At 43.0% G+C, this 25,162-nt stretch overlaps 1 protein-coding gene across 1 annotated transcript in view; it reads left to right on the top strand.

Moving 5' to 3' along the window:
- Positions 1–25,162, top strand: part of BMPER (BMP binding endothelial regulator) — a gene marked incomplete at its 5' end in the record, with an annotated part of 206,990 nt that overhangs the window by 136,594 nt on the left and 45,234 nt on the right. The window contains one exon of the mRNA XM_066628674.1: positions 7,095–7,431. Within this exon, the coding sequence (XP_066484771.1) occupies positions 7,095–7,431 (337 nt within the window). The remainder of the gene's footprint in view (positions 1–7,094; positions 7,432–25,162) is intronic.

The following is a 25,162-nucleotide window of genomic DNA, read 5'->3' on the forward strand; positions in this document are numbered from 1 at the left end:
AAAGAGGCTGAAGCACTAACCATTGGCAGGTCAGCCCCTTTGCCCCCCCAAGCTGATGTAGAGTAGTGGCTTAAGAGACTGAGCAGTGAATCAGGACTTTCCTGGTTCAAAACTTATTTCTATCATGAACTCACACAGTGGTTGTAGGCAGCCGTTCCCTCTCAGCTTCAGCACCCTAATTGCCATATGAAAATAACAGTACCTCACAAGATTGTTCTAAGGGGTGTCAAGCATAAGGCCCATGGGCCAGTGGAAGACCATATGATCATTGGGCTCTCCCAACACTGCCACCAGTTGCTCTCAGCTGTTGAGTTGTGAAGTGATGTCTTGGCAGAAGCACCGCTGCTGAAAATGAAGTCCTGGGAAAGGCCAACTACCTTGTGAGCCGCCCTTTTTGTAGTGCTACTTCTACCAAGACATCACTGCTGAAAATACAGCCTACGTGATAACTGGGTTCCTTCAGCACTGTTCTTTCATCAGTGCTGCTTCTGCTGAGGCACTGAGAGGGAGAAACAGAAGGAGGCCTCAGAAGATGAGGAACATTACAAAGGGAAGGGGTAGACCAAGAGGAATGAAAGAGGGAGAAAGGAGATGCTGCCGAGGTGTGAGAGAGCTCAATTATCATGTGATTGCCCTTTCACAGTCATTTCATTCCAAAGCATGTGATGGCTTATTGTTAGCAAAAGAACACAATCAGGCAATTAAATATAATATAAATGTGGGGACCAAACTAGACCTTGAGTGGAGACATAGACCTCTGCCAAACATCTACAAAGTATCAAGGAGGGTATGATTTGGTATGGTGAAGGAAGGGTGCTTAATCTTTCCCTCCTCACCCCTTGCATCTTCCCTGAACTCCTTTCTTCCAACCAGTTGGCTTAGCTGCAGTAAACTCCCATCTGGAAATCCTAGCAGAGAAAAACAACTGAGGAAGAAAGTGCAGGGGAGAAGCAGCAGATGGGATAAGGGTTAAGCACTCTCTCTACCTACATCTTCTCCAAATCATGTCTGTCCCCCACTCAAATGTTATGGGTGTTTGGTAGATACCTGAGTTCCCAGATGTGAATTTGCTGAACATCTAGTTTCCTCTGATGTACCAAGTATCACCTTTCAGGGAGAAATCAATGGAAAACACAATAGTCATCTAGAGGTCATTTAAGAAGTATCACAGCATCTGCTGCTGAGCCAAGAACTCATACACCTGTTCCTTTGTCTCATGCAAAATAGAATCTCTGCTCTGGGCTTGTTCATCAGAATTGCAAGACAAAAATTTTTGTGGCTGTCCGTAGAATGCGCACAAGAGAAGCATTATTCATAAGTCCTAATTAAAAGCATCTTGAGTGTCTCTCTTTGCTGCCAACTGAATTATGAAATTCCACTGAATTCCTGAGAACAGTTTTGGATGCTTTAAATGGCCTAAAATATGATTCTTTTGTTATTGTGTTTGTCTCTTGTCTCAGCTCCATAAACTACAGCAAGCATCATTGTCTTTCTCTTGGCAGAGTTGGGGAAACCTGGCATGTAATGGTTGGCTCAATAATGAGTAATTGTAGTGTATTACAGCCCAGACAATTTCCCCATTAGCTAAAAGGGTTCCTGTATTCTGCCCACTGAATGCAGGAGAAACTAACAACCTGATCCTAAGATTGGCTGTTAACACAAGATAAATGGATAGGATGGGCATAGCAACAAACATGGAAATTGACTCTTGCAATGCTATTGTGACAGTGTTGCTGAAAGGTGGCATCCGCTTATTAGCACACATGACCTTTTACTTGTTGTAAAGCATGGAAGCATGGAAACCAAGGTATTAAGCAGTGTTATGTCACACCACTGGTTTACCTTGCCCAGTCATCTATTGTGACTTGTACTTGCTGTCCAGGACTTCAGGCAGAGCATTTTCCCAGCCCTCCTCTCTGAGTTCCTTTTAGATTAAGAGACCAGGAATTGAATCTGGGACTTTATGTTGCCTTGTATGATGTTGTTTCAACACGACTAATACTTAGCACTTGTTTAGCACTTTCTGTTTGTGCAAAGGGCTTCACATGCATTATCTTGAGGTAGTCCTTACAATAGCTTTGTCATGTAAGTAACTACCATCATCCCCACATTGCAACTAGAGAAGCTGAGCATGGGGGGTGCATTGTCCATGACTACTTGGTGAGTTCATGACAGAGGTGAGAACTGTCCTGGCAAAGTCCAGATTGCTGCTCAGTCTCAATGCCATTAGGCTTCAGGAACTCTCTGCAGTATCAGTAACACTTGCTAATAATGGAAATGAAGCGATATATCTGCAGATGTGTTTATATCTTGATCACTTAGAGGGAAAGATTTTATTGTCCTTTGTAGTGTTGACAGAAGTCATTAGCTAAGGTGCCACAATGTGTTTTTAACCCACTCTCTTTTGCAGGTCTTTTATCTGTTCAATTCACAGATGCTGTTTGCTTATTGTTTATTGTAATATTTTATATTGCAGTTCTTAAAACATTAACTCAAAAAGTGTTTGAAGATATAAACACTCAGACCATTGGTCTGTGTAACTCAATACTGTCTGCTCTGGCTACCACTAGGTCTCCTGGATTTTTTTCAGAGGTCATTTCAAGATCCAGGTGTTATTTTTAATTAGGGATACGGGGATTGAACCTAGGACCTCAATCTGTACTTATTTGCAAAATATATACAGCAAATAAGCAGCAAAGATAAACAGCCTTCATCATGAAAACCAGTTAAAACAATTCTCATGGCCAAAACTTATTAATGCAATAAGTATGGGGGTGTATATAAAAACCTTTGGGGGAAAAAAGAATGGTTTTGATTTGTCTCCCCTATATTAACTCTGTGGCATAGTTAAGGAATGTATGGTAGAGAAAATTTACCAAACCTGAAAACAGAAAAGGCCTTGTATTTATTCTCTGAAGATAATCTCTCCCATGGCATCAGAATCCCCTCCAGACATCCCAACATTGGGTGAAGTCTCATTGCTGAGCGGGCAGGTGAGGGTCAAAGGGAAAGAGGCAGCAGACATAGTCAGGCATCATGCAATAAGTAGGGGCAGGATAGGGCAAGTCTTTGCTGTTGCTCAGTTGAGTGATGCTGTTCAGTGTGAGGAACAGAGTCTGGAGAAACGGCCAGCCAGACTCTTATTGTTCTCAGTACTGAAGAGCTGCAGTACTAGTTCTGGTCACTACAGGAGAGGCCCAATATCCATGGATCCCATATCCACAGCTTTACTTATCTGCGGATGGGGTCTGGGTCCCCCAGCACACCCTCCCAGCATGTGTTCCCACCAGAAACAAGGGAAGCTAATGCCTTATAAAAACATCACTTCTGGTTTCTCAGTGAAACAGAAAGTCACACGTTCTGATCTCTGCAGCTCAATCTGAGCCCAGCAGAGGCCTGGGACGAATGTCTTCAGCCTCTGCTGGGCTCAGAAGCCCCTCCGGAGATCACCTCCGGGGGGGGGGGATGGCCCCAGACCGTGGGGCCAGATGTTTGTCCATATCCATGGTTTTGGCTATCTGCAGGGGTTTTTGGAATGGAACCCCCGTGTATAAGGGGGCATGCCTGTATATGTATGGCACTACACATCAGCAGAGAGCAGGCTGCTGCTCTCTCTAAAAGTAGCTGTAGTGGTTCATCAAATAAAGAGCCTGTCCCCTGCTGATGGACTCTCCAGTTCAAGACACCATTACCTGCAGTGTCGTACAATATAGAGCATGCTCCCCTCTTACACTGATCATAGTAGATGTGTGTGGCTGCAATCCTATTCACACTTACTTGGGAGTAAGCCCAGGACTCTAATTAGACTTACTTCTAAGTAGACATGGATAGGATAAGGCTCTGTGTTGGGGAGAGTCACATAGGTGGAGCAATTTCTTAGTCATCAAAGCATATGCTGACATTATGGCTATGTTCAAAGTTGTCTGCTCATCTTCTCAAAATACCTTTTTTCAGCTGTAGAGGCTGTTGCCATATCTTGTGCTAGTACAGCTCATCATTAACAGCAAAGAAGTAGAATTAGAGCCAGCATTGCACTGCTTGCCTTTTCTAGGACATAAACAAAGAAACAAATTGGGTGGAAACTATTACAACAGTGAAAATCACTTGCCTGCCTTCAATTAATTGCACTGAATTAAAGTCAGCCAAGAGGGTCAGGCTGCTGATTTAGAATACCACTTTAAATGTATAACCCAATTTTGTTCATGCAATCAAGGTGGCTAATGCTGCAATCCTATACACATTTTCCTAGGAGTAAGCCCCATTGAACACAATGGGACTTAGTTCTGAGTAGACATACATAAGACTACTGTAAAGATAATCACAACCTTTTAATGCACGTTTATGGCTAGCAGTGTGGGTTAGAGCCTCATTCTCAGTGGAGTGCCTCTCCATCACTAGACGTTTCTTATGAGAATGTAAGGATTGTTGGGTTCACACAAGGATGCCTGGTGCAAGCACAAATCTTTTTTTGTTCCTGAAGGAGCTTCAAAAGATGCTGCAGTTACATTGAAACTTAGACTAGACTGACTGGGTTGGATCCTGTTTTAAGCAGCGTAAGAGCAGAATTCAGGAATAGTGGTCACTTCTGATTAATGGTTTGGAGCAAATTGGTTTGACTTCTGAATGTACTCCCTCTGTCAACGTTGCTCTTAATTCTGTGCTGGTTTGGGGAAGGGATTTAACCTCACAGTTACTATAGACTCATTGATACGCTATCCATCTGGCTAGGTTTTTGTAAGATGCTGGAATTTGACCCTGAGCATATCTTCAGTATCTGTGGCTGCCTTTTCTTCAGAGGGGAGAAAAAAAACTGCAGAGCAATTGATGGCAGTTTCCAGGCTGTGAACCTTCATGTGTATTCCAAATTCAGCACAACTGTGCCAAACATAGAAGATAAGCTGCAAGTTGGTTAAGCATTTTCCAAAAGAAATTGGGAAAATCCTAGAAAGACAGTAAAAGAATGCTGTCAGTCTGTATAGCTCCAGATGGGACAGATGTTGCATGCTTTGGCTGCAAAACTGACTGATTACTTATATCCTGATTCCCATCCAAAAGAATGGAGAACTCATCCATTCAGAGAAGAAAAGGCACAAAAAATAATTCCATTCAATATCTATCTGCCAAGTACTGTATTTCTAATTTTGTTCCATAGAATAACTCCCTTTATTTCAGTTCTGAATGGTTGTTAGTTAAATGCACAGATAAAAAATACAGGGTGTATAGTGCAATTTGAAAAAGAAAATATCCAGCTTATTACAATCCTGGCAAATAACCCTCTATGTATAAGCACTGTTCATTATTGTCCAAAAAAGGCTTAGCAAAAGATGAAGTACTTATATAGCTGCTTATTGGAATCTAAAATGTATTTCACTGGTTCAGAATTTCACAATGAGTTTGGAGAAACTGGCCTGGACTTAGAGCCCAATCCTACACAGCGTGCACTGCTCACCTCTAGCGTGTGCTGTTGAAAACTTGCCATAAAACACATTTGTGAGCCTAGCATCACAGCTAGCCCAACACCAGCGCTGGGCTGGCACTGGTGGAAAGCCGGTGCTCCACCACTCAGCAGTCACCTGAACTGCCGGGCAGCGGAGAAGTAGGTGGGGATGTGGAGGGAGGCAGGGAGGAGGCATTCTGGGGTTGGGGGAGGGGACGAAGGGTGGGGAGGAGGCATGTCAGGACCAGTGGAGCGCAGCTGCAGCAGCATTGAGTAGCCCCATTGCAAGGCTACTTTCCTTACCCAGGGGAAGGGAACGAATGTCCCCTTCTCCCAAGGATCCACCAGCAACTGCCTGATGCACTTAGGACACTGCGGCAGCCATTTTTTGTATGGCAATAGCCCCACATGCCGGGCAGTTTAGGATTGGGCTATTAGTGTAATTAATCTTAAGGGGAACTATGAATTGTTTCATATGACTTAAAACTTCATGAAAAAGCAGTATGGAATAAAATCCTGCCTCCAGTCAAGCAGTGTTCAGGCTGAAGTTGATTTCCAACTGGGTAGGATTTCAGTCAGTCTGTGCCAATTGTAAAAGTCTCCTAAATGGAGTATTTTGTTCAAGGACATTTGAGGTAGATGTTGGTACAATACTATTTCTGTTCAGAGCTCTGAATGCTAAAGGGGGTTTAATGATTCTCATGTGGTTGCTTGTTTTGCCCCATAGTGCAGTGTACAAACTAGAACCTTTTCTCCTGATGTGCGAGCTTGCAGGGAGCTTTTTAAGTGATGGGAATTTTTAAAAAGGTATTTCTTCCTATCATCATAAGTGGCACAGTCCATTTTACCACCTCATGCCTAGATAAGCCTGCCTGCAAGTATTAAGTAGTTGGCAACCTTCAGTCTCGAAAGACTATGGTATCGCGCTCTGAATGGTGGTTCTGGAACAGCGTCTAGTGTGGCTGAAAAGGCCGATTCGGGAGTGACAATCCCTTCCACACTGGGAGCAAGTGCAGTCTGTCCCTGGTCTGTCTCCCTGGCTATGGGCCTTCCTTCTTTGCCTCTTTGCCTTAGTCTGTTGGCAAAGTGTCTCTTCAAACTGGGAGAGGCCATGCTGCACAGCCTGCCTCCAAGCGGGCCACTCAGAGGAATCTGCGGAATTTGAGATGATTTGAGCACTTTGCAAAACCAAGTAGGGGAAGGCAAGAGGCTCCCTATATTGAGCAGCAGCTAACAGGTCTGTGTCAGAAGCCATGAGACAGGGCACAACCCTTATCAGGTCTACTCAGAAGTAAGTCCTATTTTGTTCAATGGGCCTTACTCTCAGGAAAGTGTGGTTAGGATTGCAGCCTAAGCTTCCCTTTCTTAAAGAAGCTGCTTTTTGGTTCCTGGTTTCTCTACATGAGAGGAGTCATATCTTGGTGGTACAACACACAATTTGTATACAGAAGGTCCAAGGTTCAGTCCTCGTTATCTCTGATGAAAAGGGGCTCAGACAGCTGGGAAGGATCTTTGCTTGAGGCCTTAGAAAGTTACTACTAACCAGAAGGCAGCAGGAGGCCAGTAGACCAGTGGTATAGTATAAGGTGACTTCATGTATTGATATGCCCATGACAAAGATGAATGCTTTCCTTATCTCCTTGCCTTCTTTTTCTAGGACTGGAAATCTCTTGGGATGGAGACAGTTTTGTTGAAGTCATGGCTGCGCCACATCTCAAAGGCAGGCTTTGTGGTCTATGTGGCAACTATAATGGGCACAAGAGAGACGACCTGATTGGGGGTGATGGGAATTTTAAGTTTGATGTGGATGACTTTGCTGAGTCGTGGCGTGTGGAGTCCAACGAGTTCTGTACGCGTCCTCCAAGGAAGCAGTTTCCTGAACTGTGCCAAGGAACAGTGAGGGTAAAGCTCCGTGCCCATCGGGAATGCCAGAAACTCAAAACATGGGATTTTCAGACTTGCCATTCAACGGTGGACTACACTTCTTTTTATCGGTAAGTTCATCCTTTTGATGAGTAAAGTTAGGAAGATGCAGGTAAGCAGGGACATGCTGAAAGTCTACTGGAAATGGAAAAGACAAGGTAAGACTGGGCTATATAAGTAGTTGGTAAGGAATGACAAGTGTGCTATGCATGAACCCTAAAGCAGAAGAGAAGTGGAACACCAGTCAACAGTTTGCTCAGGTAGGTGTAGAATGTTGTTGGTGCAACTGAAACTGAGATCTGCAGCCTTGTAAATAAGTCCACAGAAATGACTAGCCTACAAATATTTTTACTAATCTTCTTACTCATTATGTAGCAAGGCAGATAAATAGTTTACTGCCCATTGAGCAACAGTTATTTAGTCCTATGCTAGGTCACACCAACTACTGATAATGATGGCATAAAGTTAATAAGGGATGAATAGTAAGGAGTGGCTCATATTGTTGGTCATCAGCCCTCTATGGCAACGTTGAAGAAACAAAAACTAAAATCTCCAAGGAATAAGATAAAGGCAAAAGATTTAGCTACAAGCCAAATACTCAGAAGACTGGTATTTCTCATAAATTATTGGTCTGCTTTGTAAAGCTACTTAGCAACATAATATTCCATGCCTTGGAACCCAGGAAAAGTGTCACAGAATATTTTTTGGGAAGGAATTTGGACTTTTGCATTCACAGCAAGAAAAAGTTGCTTTGCATGTTGACAGCAAGAAAAGAGGGATTTAAGGATAATCCCTGGTGATGGTTTAGGAATGAAAATGCTTTCAAATGCTCTTGGTTAATTCAGAGCAGCTTTCCTGAATGATGGGAGGAATGATGGGACCAGAAACATGGGAGCTGTGTTCACGTGTTGAGATCCCATAGTCTTCCAAGCGCAAGGCATCTTGCTGGGCAGGAACGTATCAATTGGGTGAAAAAAGACTTGCATGATCAGACCCACTCGTGGTCGGAGTATTAAAACACACACACATCTTTGTAACGTCTTTGTAATATGAAATATAAAATGTCACCACACAGAAGCCAGTCTCAAGCTGCCGGCTGCACTTTTTTTTTGGGGGGGGGGGAGAGAAAAGCTGGAACATTTTAATAGGGCTTCAACACAATAATGTTAAGTGGAAGAGAGTAAAATTAAATACTGCAATATGTACTGTATTGAGGCTGTGCTCTTGGTGAAGTGCCGTCACAAAAAAGGAGGCGATCTTGACAGGCGTAATATTTTAATTTTCTCTATCATGCTGGATCAACAGAGAGCATTAGAAATGGTTATCCAAGGGAGATCAGATATTGTAGCAATAGCTCGATTTTACCTCTGCTATGTTTCACAGGTAAGTGTTGAAAATAGGAAATGGGAACCAGGCACAGAAGGATTAGGCTTTGTTCTATCAAACACTGTGTCTGCTCTTTTATTTCATATTTGGGATTTCCCCCCTACTTCCTCTTTTAAAGTTGCTTGTGTTTAATTTAGTGCAATAAACCCTTTGGCACCAGGAAGAAAAGTGATTTATATCTTGGCAAGGCAGGCACCAAACATCACAGCAAAATGATGTGCAAAGGTTACCATAGCTAGTTTCTTCTTTGTACCAGAGATAATGATATTGCATGCGGCCTAGAATGGGGGGGGGGGGGAGTTTATGACCTCTGAAGATGAGGTGTTATGCTTCAAAGGGCACTGCTGTCAATATTTTTATTTATTTAAAATATTTATACACCACCTGCACCTCTAAAAAGAGGCACCCAAAGCAGCTAACAATAGCTAAAAAGATTAAAATAAAATATTGTTAATAAAAAACAGAACAGTAGATAATAAACAACTCCGCTTGACAAACACTAGATAGAGCGGCTTCAGAATGTGAACGGAACAGTAGGGTCTTCAGGCCCCACTGGAATACTGATAGAGAGGGTGCCAATCTCCAGGGAGAGAGGATGCCAAAACTATGGGGCCATGATAGAGAAAATAGATAGGTCCTCCCCCACATTGCTGCCAAATAGGTGTCAGCCAATGATGGCACCTGCAGGAGGTTCCTTCCAGATGCTCTTAAGGGATGGATGGCACATATGGGGGGGGGGGTGTTTCAAGTACCCTGGCCTGAAGCAGAATTTAAATTAAATTGTGTGACATCAAGAGCATATGATACTGGCATATGATTCTCAGCATATGATTCTGCTGAGTGAGACCATCAGTCCATCTAGTAAGTGTTTTTTACATTGACTTGCAGTGGCTTTCCTGTGAGTCTGTGGCAGCCTTACCTGGTGGTGCCAGGAATCTCACAAAGCATGTGCTCTGTTACTGAGCTATCACCCCTTCCCTAAGAAGGAGCATAGAGTCATCATGTAGTGCATTTCCCCATCCCCTCCAGGGACAGCTAAAGATGTGGAGTGAGGGCTTAGAAATTCGCATAGTGAAGTTGTAATGAAGCAGTGATTGGGAAGGTGGGGGGAATGTGACATGGGGATGCTGGCAACATCCCTGTGTCATATTAACATCCTTGCAAGTGACTTAAGACTCTTTAAATGATCCAGGGTGGTTTGGGAGGTGGACTTCGACCTGGAAGTTCCAGGTTCAAATCTCCCCTCAGCCATAAAACTTCCTGGGTGACCTTGGGCCAGGCACTTTCTCTCAGCCTTACCTACCTCACAGGGTTATTGTGAGGACAAAAATAGGGTAGCAGCTGTGTTTACAGCCCCGGTGGCATAGCTGGTGGGGTGGAGCACTCAGCCTGGCGGGGAGGTGGGCAAGCAGCCCCTCCCTTCGGAGCCATTCCCGGCGGGGGAATGGCTCCGAAGGGAGGGGCCGCTTGCCCACCTCCCCGCCAGGCTGAGTGCTCCATCCCCCCTCCAGCTATGCCACCGCATTGCCCTGAGCTCTTTGGAGGAAGGGTGGTATAAAAATGTGAAAAATAAATAAAAATAAAATAAATGCCAGCATTGCAGCATTAGCATTTGAATGCCATATTTCCCTGAGGATAGCTGAGGTAGGCATACTGGGATTGCATGTGATTAGACTTGGCACTTTGGGCAGAGGGTTTCAAACTTTACTCCGTGTACTGAATCATCAGCATAGGCAAAGCAGAACAGTGGCAGTCTCAGGCAGGTGCTTGTTATTTGGAACCTCATAAGCCTCATCTGTACTTTTGAAAAATTGACCCGGTGCACCAATTGACCTGCTGTGATTATTTAAAATTTTACTTTTTCATATTCTTCATATTTTTCATATTAGACAAATGGCTAATGCTTCAGGCATTGTTTCATTGCAGTGTGGAGCAGACTGGCTTAAAAAGTAGGTCTACACATTGTTAGTTTTGTGATGGCCAAAGTTGCATTTCAGAAATAATGCTTGTTGTACAATTGCAATCTGTGATTGTAAAATTTGTGTGAAAAAATGAGAGTATCCAGCAAGGATAGTGATTCCACTGGCCAAGGAGTCAAAGATGGAGTAGGGCCCCCTTTTTTCATGTTGGGCTCTTGGAGGAGAGGTATTTTGTGGGCTGTTGTTTTATGAAATAAGACACACTCCACATTGCTGGCAGTCTCATTGCTTTCTTTCCATTCCATTGTTTTCATTTGGAAACTCATACTTATATGAATGTTTTTGCCATTCTTGTTTCAAAGTTCTCAACACCAGGCTTAATTGTCACAACACTGCTCTTTAAGTGACCTGCTTTTAATAGAAATTCTGAGAGATATGTCTAGGCTATAACATTAAATTAGAATATGTGCTTCTCAGTCACCAAAGAAGGCAATCAACTGAGCATTCCTGTCACTTTTAGAAGATATTATATTAATAATGGAATCTGTGATGGAACCATATCAGGGCTGGCCCATCTATGAGGCTAACTGGAACAAATGCCTCAGGGCCCAATCCTATGGCGCGGTGCGGACCACAGTCACAAACGTGCCATGAGGCACGTTTGTGGGGCTTACCGCCAGGCTCCCACCAGAGGTGGCTCAGCTGCAGCTGGCGCTGAGCCACCGCACAGTGGGCGCCCGCGTTCTGCAGCTCAGCGGTGCCTGCCACCGCTGGGCTGCGGAATGGCAAACGGGGCGGGGCAGGGGTGTTCCGGGGAGGGGGGAGTCCAGCATGATGCGGGGAGGGGGTGGGGAGGCCAGCGTGATGCAGGGAGGGGGCGTGCCAGAGGTGTGCCTGGGGGCGGGCAGGAGGAGGAACCGTGGAGCTCTGCTCTGCAGGATCCTCAGCGCTCGTGGAGGCTGCTTGCCTTACACGAGCACCTTTACTTTAGCGGCGCCCTTCAGTAGCCCCATTGCAGGGCTGCCTCCCTTACATGGGGAAAGGGGACGAATGTCCCCTACTCCTGAGGTGCCTCCCGCAGTAGCGTGGGAGGCGCTGGATTCGGCGGCAGCCTTCGTGGTGCTGCTGAGCTGGGGCTCCCCAGGCAGCTCAGGATTGGGCTGCCCATTAGGATTGGGCAGTCAGGCAGCAGATTGGTGGGGGGGCAATCTCTTTTCATCTACTTGCTTCTACCTCCTTCTCCGTCCATTCCCTGTATGAGGAAAAGGGACAAAGAGGCAGAGGAAATGTGGAGGGAAGGAGAATGCTAAGTTAGAACATTGGAGAGTGGTAGAACCAAAGGCAGGCATATTATTGGGTAAGGAGAGTAGCATTTGGCAAGCAGCCTCAGGCATCAGGAAGTCTTGGGCTGACTCTACACCTTAATTTCAGTTTTAAGATTCTATACTCCTTGAACTTAGTCTCTAGTTAGGAATCCAAAACGTACCGGATTGCTCCTGGCTTTTATGTGCATTAAGTTAAAACATTTTCTTGTAAAACAAATCTTTTGCCAGTCAAAAGTGTCCAAGAGATAATGGTGCTTTTTAAGAGATGATACTTGATGATGCACTCAGGAACTGAGTTGAGACCATGCTTTGAAAGTGAGGTCATATATCTGAATACCTATTTTGCAACTATATGATGCATATAGAGCGTGGAGCCTGCAAACTAACTTTTTAAAATTCTAACTCTCCCGCCAGTAAATTCTAGTGGATATCCCTCTGGATCTGTTGTTGTGTGAGAGGGAAAAGAACTCCCTCTTTCTACTCCATCCATCCCATAAATAATTTTATATGTCTCAGTTGTGTGTCCCCTCAGGCAGTTTCTTTCTAGACTGAAGAGCTCAAACACTATAATCTTTCCTCATAAAGGAGATGCCCCAGCCCACGAATCATTTTGGTCTCTTTCTTCTGCACTTTTTCTAGTTCCACTAATTCTTTTTTGAGATGTAACAACCAGAATTGGACATAATATTGAGATGTGACCTGGCTATGAATTTGTACAATGGCATAATTGTATTGGCAATTTTATTCTCATTTAAAAATTTTAAATTACTTTAATAATTTTAAATTATAATTTACCACAATAAGTTATAATATCCTGCTTTACAAAAATAAATTCATTTTAAATTACTGTAGATACTCCCCTATAAGGCGAGAAATTTCTACCAATAAATCAAGCATAAATTGACACCTTGTCTTATCTGTGGATCACTCAGGGGTCATGGCTGTTCAGGCCTGTCTCTGCAGCCTGGAGGAGCTTTAAAAGTGCCTGCAGAGGGTCTATGAGGAACATTTGAGTGACTGCAGACAGCTTACAAACAGGCAGCTTTGCGCATGCTCCTTAACTCCAAATCCAGGAATGCCTCTTAAAATGACAGTGAACAATATAAAAAGTTGTCTGGCAGCAAGTGAAGCAGGGTGTTGTGCTGCACTAAGCTGTTTCTGCTGCTTTATATTGGTACTGCGTTTGTTTTGGATGGTTTTTAAAACTGCAAATGCTTTTCTGCCGTTTCAAACCTGGATTTTTGTGTTTGTATTTTTTAGCAATTCAGTGCAATGCTCAGTTCTGTTGCTGGGGGGAATGGCACACAGTAGTACATAAGCACCTTGTTAAGGTCTTCAAAAACAGTGTTGTGACTCAGATTCTTTCCCATTTTTCAATCAGGCTCCAGCGCAAGCTGCAGTTCCTCCTCACAAGCTCCATTCCCCTGTTGTGTGTGAAAGGGTCAACTGCCAGGGGGAGGGTCCATAGAACAGCTGAGGAATTTAGAATTATCCCAGTACTCAGGAGTCTAGGACAGGTGGAAATGATTATTGGGAAATTGGGGGGTGGAGTACAGGGATATTTAAGTGGGGTTTTTCCTATGTACTTTGGCCCTTTTACTGATGCGATAAATGGATTTTATGGACTCTGAGTGCAGTGACAAACCTTGAATCTAGGGAGAGTTTCTTTCCGAGAGCATCACCTGGGAATGTTCCAAAGTGGTGCATACAGAGAGACTACCCCGTGTTGGCAATCTTCAGTCTCGAAAGACTATGGTATCGTGCTCTGAACGGTGGACCTGGCACAGCATCTAGTGTGGCTGAAAAGGCTGATTCGGGAGTGACAATCCCTTCCACACTAGGAGCAAGTGTAGTCTGTCCCTGGTCTGTCTGCCTTGCTATGGGCCTTCCTTCTTTGCCTCTTTGCCTCAGTCTGTTGGCCAAGTGTCTCTTCAAACTGGGAGAGGCCATGCTGCACAGCCTGCCTCCAAGCGGGACTCTCAGAAGCCAAGGTTTCCCATCTGTTGAGGTTCATCCCTAAGGCCTTCAGATCCCTCTTGCAGCTGTCCTTGTATCACAGCTGTAGGGCGCTTCCCCTGCACAAGTTCTCCATAGAGGAGATCCTTTGGGATCCGACCATCGCCCATTCTCACGACATGACCAAGCCAACGCAGGAGTCTCTTTTTCAGCAGTGTATACATGCTAGGGATTCCAGCTCGTTCCAGCACTACCTTGTTTGGAACTTTCTCCTGCCTGGTGATACTGAGGATGTGTTGGAGGCAGTGCATGTGGAAAGCATTCAGCTTTCTCTCCTGTTGTGTGCGAAGAGTCCATGACTCACTGCAGTACAGAAGTGTACTCAAGATGCAAGCTCTGTAGACCTGGATCTTGGTATGCTCTGTCAGCTTCTTGTTGGACCATACTCTCTTTGTGAGTCTGGAAGACATGGTGGCTGCTTTGCCGATGAGTTTGTTTAGCTCAGTATCAAGAGAAAGAGTGTCGGAGATAGTTGAGCCAAGGTCCACAAAGTCATGGACAACCTCCAATTCATGCGCAGAGGTTGCAATGCAAAGAGGTGAATCCACATCCTGACCCATGACCTGTGTTTTCTTCAGACTGATTGTCAGTTCAAAGTCTTGATAGAGAGACTGCAAACACTAAATAGGTCCATAATAGGAGGCAGGGCTTCCCACACAATTTAGGAACACATTGATCAACATCCAAAGAAGGTTTCTCTAACCTGGCATTCAGTCTGGCAGAAGGAGCAGCAGCTGGAATGGGCAATAGGCTGCCTTCTCGGGTGCACACAATGGTTCCTTGGGATCCTGACCATAAGAAATTATATTTAAGGGAATTACTGTATCTTCAATTTCAGAGAATATATTACTGTAAATTCTGAACAAGAAATATGCTAAACTTGAGAAGAAATGTTCTTTTGCAAGACTTTAACAGGACATGAGCAGAAGAAAAATAACTACTTATGCAGTTGTATGCGTTGATGCACATGTGCTAGTGCAAGAAACTGATCCACATTCAAGATCACCTTGGGAACAGCCACACACTTAGAAACATGAGTCACAGCTTATCACTGTGGAGATACATTACACCTGTTGATTTCAGTGGGATAAGCATGCCTAATTGTGTCTGATAGTGGCTGTAGAGTTTGTTACACATGGAAGAGATCAAATGTTCATGTCACACATGAACATCCGAATAGTTCAAGGCAGCTCACCCACGCACATCTGGATGCATGGGAGTAATGTAATTTTAATTCTGGTTTAATCCTACACCCTTGGGGAATGTGTGTGAATATAACAATTAGAGGCAAGGCCTTGTGAGTCTTTTCCACACAATTGGCACTCCACTGCATGCTGATAGGGTACGATAAATTGATGTGACTAAATGGTTTTATTTATTCATAAAACCCAAATGGTTCTATTTATTTATGAAAATTTTTATACTTCCCCTTCCTGTGGGAAAATGTTCAAGGCAGCTTACAATGACAGAATTTAAAACACTGATCAATAGATAACAGAATCAAATAAATAAATAACAAGAAAAGGTTACAACTGCTGAAAATATTTTTCCAGCCCATGTTAACTGAGTCTAGAGGATTTTCTAAGAAGTCAAGTCTTGTTGCCTGCAAGAGCTCCAACAGTGAAGTGAACATTCAAACCTTTCTGGGGAGGGCATTCCACATCCTAGATGGCATAGTCAGGAAGGCCTATCTCTTATTGTCACCCACCATACTTTACTTACACTGAATCCACAGTTGTGTGGACTCATAGGGAAGTAGCTTACAACACCCATGCCGTGTGTGTGCATGTGTGTGTGAGAGAGAATAAAATAAAAGCCTCTCCCACACTTGCCAGTAGGTGGACTGCATGCATGAAATGTACTCAGTACACTGAACATTGTTAAAATCAAGCTGCATCATCATGTCTCTGCAAAAATCTACAAGATCAAATATGTGTTATCTGACATGCAAATATTATGACAATCATATAATGAACTGCTAGGCTGTTACATGATTATTTATTTTTTAAAAAGAATCCTACACTTTCCCCTCCTGTTCAGGATGCGCTCAAGGCAGCTAGACATCTGATTGCCACATTCTGGTGACTGCAGCAGTATCAAATAAAGGAAATCAACAATAGACCGAGTCTTATGACATCATAAAGTCTGTAGGGTACATATTTTTTGTTTTTCTGAAATCAACTGCAGGCTACCAAGTGCTCATTAATTACAATGATTAAATGGCATGTCCATTGGCATAGAACAGGGGTGCCCAAACCCCAGCCCGGAGGCCACTTGTGGCCCTCTTAGCTATGCCACTGCAACCAAATGAAGACATTTTGCATATTATTAGGCTGCCACACTAAAATTACATAGCTGATTCCTATATAACATGGGTCTCCAAACTCCGGCCCGGGGGCCAGATGCGGCCCACGGTCAGCCTCAATCAGGCCCGCACCTCTTGTCCCCTGAAAGCCTCTGGCCCACTTGGCCGAACATGACTTGAACTATGCTCTGGTTGCATCTGGAGGGTGTTCTAAGGGCCAGAGAGTTTTAATGAATAAGCCCACTCATTCATTTATTCACTCATCTAAGTTCCATCTCTAATTTATTTATATAAATTTTATATTTAAATTTTTCCCCAGCCCTCAACACCGTGCCAGATATGTGATGCGGCCCTCTGGCCAAAATGTTTGGAGACCCCTGCTATATAACATCAATCACCCTTTTTCCAGTACCAAACCTGGTGGTCCAGGGCCTAGCAATTTGGTGTGACAGTGGGCCCTTCCAGAAATAAGTTAGTGGCTTCTGCGTAATTCCTGTTTATGCCCCATCTTCTTCTTCTTTAGTGTTTATCCCATGTGTTATACACCGTCTTGGATTGTAATTTACTGGAAAGGTGAGGTATAAATGTATAGCGCAATAAATAAATCCTTGGGAAACTCACCAGGTATGTAGAAGTATATTTGCTTGCAAATAAAAAAATAAAAAATTCAAATGGCCCAACAAGGAGCTGTGCTTAGTAGCTTCCAGGACTATGGAATGTTGAGGTTGAAAGAAGATGTGAAGAGGGGAATGGCCTGCTTTATCCTCTTACATAATCCTGGAGGGTGAATCCTGGGGTAGGACATTCAATTGTATTCAAAAATTCTTTTCCCTTTCACACAACACCAGAACCAGGGGACATTCACTTAAATTGAGTGATGGGAGAGACAAAAAAAATCTTAAGTCTTAGCCCAGTAAGCAATTATTCTTGCTGCATATGTCCTGCATACGTGTTTTGTGCCCTCTTCCAGCTTGCCATTGATTTTTAAGAACACACAAAACACACCCTTTGGGCCACATTTCATGTTGACAGACATGTCTAATGTGGTTCTCGCATTCATATTTATCTGAATGAACATTTACCCTTTTCTCTACGCACCATTCTGTTTGGGAAGGTATTGGATGCAGAGATCTTTATGCTTCTGTTAGTTCAACAAAATAGCTCAGGAGCCCTAAATGTGGAAGATCCACCCCTCCCCACCCTTGCCTTTGTGTTTGTGGTTGTTACAGCTGTAAAGCCTTGCAACTGTGCCAGAGGATTCATAGATGTCTCTTTTCCTCCTGAGGTGCTGGGAATGGAATGTTGAGAAGGGCGGTATGGGGGTGGGACATCAGACCTTGTCAAGACTGTGGTGCTGGACAGACATCATTCACCTGGGACTATTGATGGCTTTCTTCTCATCCAACAATGGCACGGTTCACCCATGGCCCACTTTGCATGATTCTTTGTGGAAAGCTAATGATTTTTCTTGTTTCAGTTTTCAGATTTAAAGTGCAGGAAAGAATTCATAGGGAAACCAGATAAAGAGGCTTATTATTTTGTAATGAGTGCTTAGAAACTTGTTTTGGTTCCCAAAAATGGCATGTCAGGAAAGTTTTATAGGTTCCCCTCTAATTACACAATGGTCCCCTTCTTCTATGTTAAGTAGATGTGGTTTCCTAGCAGAAATGCAGAATTCTTCTCTTTTGTGTTTGTGTGTGTATATTTGTTTTTTTCCAGCAGATACCCCTCAGTTTTTAGCTCATTACTTGAGTCAGTGAAATTTCATAATTATCTACGGTCTCACTCTGGTTGAGAAATGTGTCTGAGGTGCATAGGGTAATTGGAGATAGGTTCCTGTAGACATGAAGAAGTAGCAAAAAAAATAAGATTTTTTAATCTAAAAAAATTTGTTACATGTCCGTTTTAAGTTGTATACTTTAAACAAGTGATTCTCACACATTTAGCACCGGGACCTGCTTTTTATAATGAGAATCTGTCAGGACCGACCGGAAATGATGTCATGTCTGGAAGTGCCATCATCAAGCAGGAAAATTTTTAACAATCCTAGGCTGCAATCCTGCCCACACTTACCCAGGAGTAAGTCCCATTGACTATCATTGTTAAATACAGAATAGCCTATTAAAAGTAAAGTACAGTAACACTTCCCCAAATGCAGTTACATATCAAGGTGGCATCAAGTCTAATATATTAAAAATGAAATATTGTTATGAGTGGAGACCCACCTGAAATTGGTTCGTGACCCACCTAGTGGGTCCCGACCCACAATTTGAGGAATACTGCTTTAAACAATCTAAGGATTGGAACCCTAGCCATATGGCTTGCTGGGTACCCTTGGATTAACTTCCTGAGATAAGAAAGATAAACCACACATGAAAGCATCATGTGTGCAAAGGCCTTCAGTCATCACCTCAGTGGAAATAATTATTTTTCCTCAGAGAACATGGTAAAAAACTTAGCACTACTCATTCTGATATTTCTGTTGGCTGCTCCTGGCTTTCAGATTCACAAGGGATATATTTTTTTTTCCCCCTCATGACTTGATTGCATGGATGATTTTTTTTTAAATTAACAAATGCACCCCAAGCATGGTGGGAAGAGGAGTGAGCCTTTTTTCACTTTAGCCGGGTACTGAGGACAAGGGAATCATTTGTGTTAAAATCCAGGCCCAGGAATATACGTGGATTTGTCAGAGTGGTTCTGCAGCCTTAAGTAAATGTTGTGTACTCTGGGTATGTCTGATTGTATAGTGGAGGAGCTGAGGGACTGAAAAATTGCTTTCTTTGTTTTCTCATTTAATCTTTACAACCAAGAACAGCTGAAGCACCATTTGGGAAACAAATTTATGTGAATTCCTCTTACTGGAAATGTTTATACTTTCTTCCTGAGAAATAGCCTGAGTGTCTTGATAATACAGCACAAGCTCCAAATCTGTGCAAGTTGGACGGAGGTGGCAGGGAGGCTAATGCCTTCACAGGAGAACCTTAAGATATCATTCCCTGTAAAGAAGTTTTGAAAAATACCTACCATTTAGTGCAGTTGGATGTATTTCAAAGGCAAATTGATCCTCCAGAAATACTGCTGTAGACTACAGAGCTTAGTACCAGTTTTGGATTAATTTAGCAGCATTCACAAAGGGTAGAAGCAAAAGAAAAAATAACCTAGGATCAACTTAAACATTATTCATTTTTACTAAATGGATCTTGGAAGCTACTGGTAATTCCTGATAAATGTGTTTTGGTCTTATTAACATTGCTAAGTGTCAGGGAAAGTATTGCTGGAGAAGATCACAAGTTGGGAGAGTTACAACTCATGCTTAGTACTCAGGAACCTCTTCCTGCTCTACACTTTCCCTTTTTACAGAGTCACTAGCTCTGTGTAAAGAGTAAACTGGTATATCTATTCACTGCCACCATCCCAGCCTGCGGGGAGGCCACCTGGGAAAAACCATCCCTTCCAATAAGTTCATTACAGGTTACAAGTCATAATAGTTATGTGCAAGCTCTTGGTTTTAAAGGCAGGCTGCCTCTGCTTGCCAGATGCAGGGGAAGGCACCAGGACGCAGGTTGTGTCTGTTGTCTTGTGTGTTCCCTGAAGCATTTGGTGGGCCACTGTGAGGTACAGGAAGTTGGACTGGATGGGCCTTTGGCCTGATCCAGCGGGGCTCTTCTTATGTTCTTATGTTCAATACAACACATAAGCCCAGAGTTTTTTTATTTAAAATCAGATCGCTATAGCCCATAAGCAATTAGCTGTTACAATCCAGTGAAGTATTTGTGCACATGGACTAGACAGGTAAGGAGTAAAAATATAATTTGTTTATTAAACAGCCAAAAGAAAAAAAATTAAACAAAATGGGGGAAAGGGGGTAGAGGAAAATACAACAAGCAGGTTGATGGAAGATGCCTATACAGTTGTTGTCCCCATATCAGTGAACTTGATTTCTGCTGTTTCAGTTATCTGTGGTTCACAAATTCCCCTGCCACAGTCATAGCTAAGTCCGATGTTTTTGTTTTGTTTGACCTCCTGTTGCTGTCTCCTGTGCTGCTTCCCACTTCCTCTTCATGCCTGCTGGTTAGCACTTGCTCTCCAAACTGCTTCCTCTTTGCACTTGCTTGGTAGCACTTGTTAGCACTTGCTTTCCATTTGATTCATCGCCAATGGAGAGCAAGTGCTAACAAGCAATTCAGAGGGCTTGCATGGAGCAACAGTAAGTATAGGGTTCGCTGCTATCCACAGTTTCAGGTACGTATCCCCCGTGAATACGGGGGATGACTGTATTGGCTGGATGAACATCAAGAAATAGCTTGACTAAATTGCATGCATTAACTATTAATACCCAGCAGAGGGAGCTGGGAATCTGCTCATGAGCAAAGCACACAAAACCCAAACTTGTCACTAACCTAGTGAAGTTTTTAGGTTACTTTGGAGTGAAAAGAGCAAACCAAACAAAATTGGTTTGTTTTTCCCTACATATATCTAGCTAGCAATGCTGTCTCTATTGCTAGCTGTACTAGGAGTCCAAGTCCCTATATTTCTACTTCCATAAATTAATCAGGATGCACAGAAATCCCAAGTGCATCTAAGGCCCCAATCCTGTCCAACTTTCCAGCACCAATGCAGCCATAATGCAGCCCTGAGATAAAGGAACAAATGTTCCTTTACCTTGAGGAAGCCTCTGTTACTGCCCCCGCCCACTGCGGGATGCACTGCACACCTCATTGTCATGGCTGCATCAGTACTTGAAAGTTGGATAGGTAGAGGTGGGAAAAACAGGTGGCGGCTTTTTAAAAAGTTTTCGGTAAACTTTTCAAAGTTAGAAGTGAAGAAAGCAGTATTATGTGTTTTTATTCAGAATTTACATTATAATTATAAATTATAATAGCTTTAAAAGTGTACTACGTAGGTAATATAGGTGGTATAGTGTCAGCAGATGCAACCACAGTCGTTACCCATGCATTCCCTCATTAAATAATAAATAAAAACCAAGTAATATTTTCAATAAAAATAAGAAGTGCAGAAAGCAGTTTTATGTGTTTTTATTTCACTATGACCATTTTGTCCAACCTCAAAGAACAGGATTTGGAGCTAAGTGACCTAAGATCATAGCTGGGATCTTTTATTCCAAGCACATCCTTTGGTTGTTCTGAGCTCCTGCTTCCAAATCCTGTTCTTTAGATTGTTGTTTTACAAACTTTTGTTTAGGTTTGGAGCTAAAGAACTAGCCTACATAAATTGTTGATTTTCTCTTAATGCTTTCAGATTCTTACTCCAACCCAATAAGACCTAGACTGAAGAATTGGGTTGAAAGTTCTCCCTTGTTTTTGGCCAAGGCTCTGTTAGTTTCAGAGAGACTCATGCCTATACACGAAACCAGTGAAAGTTTCATGTGTTTCTACTGAGATCCTGGTGTGCTTTTGCATAAATGCTTTGCAGGCCTAATTGTAAAATACACATATACTCGTAGATAGGGAACTGAGTGCAAAAATGTTGGGAATCACTATCCTAGAGTGCACAACTTAGTGTCTAGACTGAGAAATATTAACTTCTAGACGGTACACAGTGGATGGCAGTGTAGTATCTGTCTAGTACAGGTTTCTTCCCATTCAGATTTCCTTTTGGAAGCAGCCAACTGTTTATTACCCTAAAGAAAGATTGCTTTCTTCCTCCTTGGGGAATCAAATTTCTCTGCGTCTGGGTCTTTTAAATGAAAAGTGTTCTCATTCATAACAAGAAATGGATCCACTTGCTCTGCAGACTTGCAGTATTCCCAAAGAATGTTAGAAAGTAGAGGTCATCCACCATGTGCAGCTGGTTTTACTTGGGCATAGCATGTTGCTAAAAGAAAGTGCTCATGGCTGACTGCTCATAATAATTTATGTTCACACAGATAGTCCAGATGCAGCCAAAACATTGCAATTGTTCCAGAAACAGGAAGGAGTTCTACCTAGGAGACCGCTTTATCTCTTGAAAATATATTGCCCATATTTTAAAAAGCCCACTTACCTAGGTATGCTGTCCTATTATCTGTTGAGATTCAGCAAATTTCTATCCTCTTTTTACTTTAAAGGAATCACAATTGCACAGATTTCTAGTACATAGAGGGCCTTATGTTCATAGCATCCCCCATACTCCAGGCAGAATTGTAAATTGTTCAAACCTATGAAATTTAGGCTGCAGTCCTAACCAACTTTCCAGCACTGACATAAGGGCAATGCAGCTCCAAGGTAAGGGAACAAGCATTGCCTTACCTTGAGGAGGCCTCTGTGACTGCCCACCAACTGCAGGATGCAGCACATGCCCCACTGGCACAGCTATGCCAGAGCTGGTAAGTTGGTTAGGATTGCGCCCTTAGTTCCATGTTGTATATGACACAAGGCTACATCTCAGGAACTTTGGGCAAGGATGGCAGTTTCACCAGCAACTAAATATAAATATTATTATGATGTATATTTTGCATTATATGTGCAATTTTGCAAACCTAAATGTGGAGGGCTGATGCAATTTGTACAGTATACATCAGGGTGGCCAAAATGAGGCTCTCGAGCGACATGTAACTCTTTGATGTATAATGTATGGCTCATGGAAATATGTTGGCTGAGCTCCTTGCGTCACAATTCATATTAAAGGTAAATAAGAATTTTTTGAGCTTTTTAATTATTTATCAGGTCTAAACTGAGAGTCCACTGGATTAAAACACAAGTTTAATGTTCATGGTGAGTAAATATATTTAAGAATTTAAATGCTTCTTAACTAATGTGGCTCTCAAACATCTCTCTTGCAGCTTTCAAGTATCTGAAGTTTATCTTCTGTGGCTCTTAGGTTAAGCAAGTTTGGCCACCCCACCAAACTATATCAAGGTGGCAGATACACTGCATTGGCTGAGAGAAGTGTTGAATTGTGTTCTGTTTCTGACTTTATTTACATTATTCTTGCACATGAGAGTGCATGCTAAACAGAGATGGAGTGTTTCTCTGTTCTTCATATCCTCCTGTTTACACTAACTGTGTGTCCCCTAACTAATGCGTGTATACAGCAGATGTAGACTGTGTGTCCCACTGAGCCTACGACTGCCATCTGGCTGAAGAAAGCAATGAACTCAAGCCTGCAGTGCTTCACTTAGACTTGTCTTCTAATTCTTCTCTTGTGTGTTCTGATGTCAGCCTTAAGTCCTATTCCACTAAGACAGATGTTCTGCTATAATGTATCTTACAGACTGTGTTCCTAAACAGGGTTGGAGGTTGGCCTACCAAAACTTCTGCAACTATGAGCCTTTGTGTTATAACCTTGCCCTACAAGTTATAGCCTTTCCCCACAAGCCTTCCTCAGGCCGCTCATCCAAGAATTTATTTAATTCATCATTCCAGGACTCTTTCGTTCTTTTGCACCCTAAAATACTTAAGCAAGATTCTCTTTCTGATTACTGAATGATAGCTCCCTCCCATCCTCTACTCTTTCCGCTGGGATTCTTGACTGTGCCTAGGAGTAATGGCCTTAATAGATTACAGGAGTCAACAGACCTTCCAGCATTTAAAGAGATGTCATTTTAATGTCTTCACTATTCTTGGGGAGCATGCTAACACTGGTTTCAAGCTCTAATTTCAAGGTAAAGCCCTTTTGCATGTTGTATAGCAATTATAGATGGAACAGGAATAAGATCCATAACCAAGGTGGGGCCTAAAGGCAAACAGATTACTCTGAATGGTTAAAAGTTTTTCCAGATGCAAAGGAAATTGGGAGATTGAAATCTTCCTTTAGCTTTTATAATAGAAGCCAAGTTGGTATTAAATAATTACTGGTTTCTGTTTTGTGGTCCATATGAAGATTTATTGACTTGAGAGCAAATATTGACTGGGGGGGGGAGCCAAGTTTGCCATTTACCTCAAGGCACGATAAATTCAATGCTAACTGAAAGCAGGAGTTTGTGTGTGAGAGGCGTTCTGCTGTAATCTGTTTATGGTATGGTTAATGGTTCTTTCAGTAATCAAAAACACTCCAGTGCTTCCTTTGCAGCACTGCATGGGCAAAAACACCAAATGAGAAAAGGGGAATGGGGCTAATGTCTTATTCTTAAAAGTGCATGAATTTGTATATGTGGCTTTAGAACCACATCTATCTCTTTTCAGTGCAATGATATAAGAATTGCTTCACATTATGTGATTCATTTTTCTACCAAAAGATCGGCTTCACCTAAGGAAAAATGTCTTTTGTAATATGCGAAAGGTGGCAGGTATCCATCAGTATTTTTACCTTATGGGTTTATGGATTGGATACAGTGGGCAGCCCAATCCTGACCTGCGCTGGTGCAACGGAGCTGCGCAGTGCACACTGTATCCAGTGCTGGCAAGCAGCCAACTGGAGGTGCTTAAGGTAAGGGGACATTTGTGCCCTTACCCCATATAAAGCCCGGTCTGCTCAATGGGGGCCACTTGGATCTGCAACTGCCAAATGACCGGAGCAAGTCTGAGAAGCCCTGTCTCCCAGATTTTCAGGTTTGGGAGGGAGAATAGGATTCAGCATACGACAGCACCACTGATCCTGTCCCCACTCTCCTGGGCCCAATCCTCCCTATCTCTGCCCTCTCCCTGCCCTGTTACACCCCCCACCCTCCCCCAGCCCTGAGCTTCCTGGCAGGAGCTTATCTGCGCCATTGGGCACTCAAGATACCCTCAGTAGGCCTGCACCTTCCTCCTCCTTGCCTCTCTCTCAATTCCCACTCGCTTGCCCTCTTTCTTTGGGCTGAATTGGCACCACTGCCTTGAGGTAAAGGGTGAGTTGAGTGGAGGCTGCTGGTCTTTCCCCTTACTCCTCTGATTGCTTCCTTACTTTGAAAGGACGTGCAAACAGGAAA

Source organism: Tiliqua scincoides, chromosome 5 (assembly GCF_035046505.1).
Source record: "Tiliqua scincoides isolate rTilSci1 chromosome 5, rTilSci1.hap2, whole genome shotgun sequence".
Taxonomy (NCBI): Eukaryota; Metazoa; Chordata; class Lepidosauria; order Squamata; family Scincidae; genus Tiliqua; species Tiliqua scincoides.